This window comes from Engraulis encrasicolus, unplaced genomic scaffold, assembly GCF_034702125.1.
Source record: "Engraulis encrasicolus isolate BLACKSEA-1 unplaced genomic scaffold, IST_EnEncr_1.0 scaffold_28_np1212, whole genome shotgun sequence".
Taxonomy (NCBI): Eukaryota; Metazoa; Chordata; class Actinopteri; order Clupeiformes; family Engraulidae; genus Engraulis; species Engraulis encrasicolus.
The window spans coordinates 1360543-1363042 of record NW_026945577.1 but is presented as its reverse complement, the minus strand read 5'-3'; the positions used below and the strand labels follow the sequence as shown (position 1 = coordinate 1363042).

At 47.6% G+C, this 2500-nt stretch overlaps 1 protein-coding gene across 1 annotated transcript in view; it reads left to right on the top strand.

The window, feature by feature from the left end:
* Window positions 1-2500, top strand: part of napepld (N-acyl phosphatidylethanolamine phospholipase D) — a 25537-nt gene that overhangs the window by 21625 nt on the left and 1412 nt on the right. Inside the window, exons 7-8 of the mRNA XM_063193091.1 lie at window positions 1-65; window positions 1074-1188. The exon at window positions 1-65 is cut by the window's left edge and continues 74 nt beyond it. Of these exons, the coding sequence (XP_063049161.1) occupies window positions 1-65; window positions 1074-1188 (180 nt within the window). The remainder of the gene's footprint in view (window positions 66-1073; window positions 1189-2500) is intronic.

Sequence of the window (2500 nt, the reverse complement as noted above, 5' to 3'; positions counted from 1 at the left end):
GAGATCGGACGCAGATACGGACCCTTCGACCTGGCCGCCATTCCCATTGGAGCTTACCTGCCCAGGTACATACTGTGTGTGTGTGTGTGTGTGTGTGTGTGTGTGTGTGTGTGTGTGTGTGTGTGTGTGTGTGTGTGTGTGTGTGTGTGTGTGTGTGTGTGAGAGAGAGATATGACGCAAATATGGACCCTTCGACCTGGCCACAACACCTATCGGAGCTTATCTGCCCAGGTGTGTGTGTGTATGTGTGTGTGACTCTCTGGCTATGTCTCAATTGATGCATTTTTGTCAGTGCACTGACAGTCAGTGCACAGTGCACACTGAGGTCTTTTCTGCATAGTGTCGTGGAAAAATTTGAGCACTGTGCCCTCGCTGGAAGTGACGGCTGAGCATGGCATTAGCCCACCAAAATATGAGTTGGCTACTGTTTACAATGCACAGCATCTGGTGCTTGTATTTCCACATCTTTCACTCCAAAGGACAACAATCACACATGCAATACATTGGTTGGAATGAAAAGGTTGATGTCCCATCAACATTACTTACAGAGTTAGGAGACTGTTGACCAAACTCTTCTACTGAACTGAATGCCACATTTTCTTTGTGTCATTGTCAAAATGGCCACAGTTTAGTGCGTGCAGTGTCCATCATTCAAGCTCTGCATTTTTCCGCCATTTTAGGGGATCATCCTGGCACTTTCAGTGCACTGGCTCAATTGAACTTTTCAGCGTGAGCGCCCTAGACACTGAAAGACAGTGCCCGAAGTGCACAAGTGCGGCATTTGAGACACGGCCTCTATACCTGCACCCCTCTCCCTTCCTGGTGGTTTGTTGTGTTCTCTCTCTCTCTCTCTCTCTCTCTCTCTCTCTCTATCTTTGCCTGACCCCCCTCTCTCTCTCTCTGTTTCTCTCTGTCTTTCTGTCTGTTTCTATTTCTCTCTCTCTCCTTCTCTCTCTCTCCTTCCCTCTCCCTCTCTCTCCCTCCCTCTCTCTCTCTCTCTATCTCTTTCTCCCTCTCTCTCTCCCTCTCTCTCTCTCTCTCTCTCTCTCTCTCTCTCTCTCTCTCTCCATCAGGAGTATCATGCGTTCTCAGCATGTGGACCCTGAGGAGGCAGTAAAGATCCACATTGATGTCCAGGCCAAGCACTCTCTTGCCATTCACTGGGGCACCTTCGCCTTAGCCTATGAGGTACACTCACACACACACTCACACGTGCACACACACACACGGGTCAAAGACGTCCAACATGTCCTTCAGTGCAACGGATACTTTTGCTTACTGTACATGCAAAAAAAGAGATTTTTTTTTAATTATTTTTTTGGCTCGGCTTTCATGCATTCACTTTTGAAAAATTGTTTTGAAATTTCATGTTTTTCCCCATTGCAGGAAGCAAAAGCATCTGTTAGCACTGAAGGACAGTGTCACGTTGGACGTCTTTGACCCACACGCAAACAGTGTGCACACACGCAGTAACTTCACATAAAATAACCTCCACCTTTTCTTTCATTTGTTCCACACACACAAACACACACCTACAATCTCAATGTCCGCCAAAGTTTCAACCCATATATTAACTATAAATGAACATCTAGTTATTCATAAACACTTTTCCCAACAAAATAATAATATTTTGTATTGCCTGGCTTTTGTCTGTCAAATCACCCACGACGAGTACTGCAGGGTGATCTGTGAAAGTGAAAGCCCACCTTGGAAATTCCAACTCCCATTGTCATTGTGACACAGCACTCCACAGCACACTGCATACAATGAAATTGCATTTATGCCTCACCCGTGCAAGGGTGCCCGAAAGGGAGCAGTGCGGCGGGACGGTGCCATACTCAGGGTACCTCAGTCATGGAGGAGGATGGGAGAGAGCAGTGGTTAATTACTCCGCCCACCAACCTGGCAGGTCGGGAGTCGAACCGGCAACCTTACCCATGACTGCCCAAGTGCAACATTATGTCACACACAGTAACTTCTCAGGGTCACAGACAGATACACCTGCTTAATGCACACTCTTCTGTCACGTATCCTGCTTATACACACACGCATTCTCTCTCTCTCACACACTCACACGCACACACACACACACACACACACACGCACAAACACGCACACACTGCAGCTTGAATCTGAGCTTAAGATCTTGGCCAAAGATCAGGAGTTTACACAACTCGGCACAACAGCAAGCCTGTTCCCCTCTTAAACACACACACACACACGCGCGCGCACACACACACACACACACACACACACACACACACACACACACACACACACACACACACACACAAACACGCACACACTGCAGCTTGAATCTGAGCTTAAGATCTTGGCCAAAGATGAGGAGTTTACACAACTCGGCACAACAGCAAGCCGGTTCCCCTCTTAAACACACACACACACACACACACACACACACACACACACACACACACACACACACACACACACACTGCCCTGTTTTCCTTGGATTGCAGAATGCCTTCCTTTTAAGGCG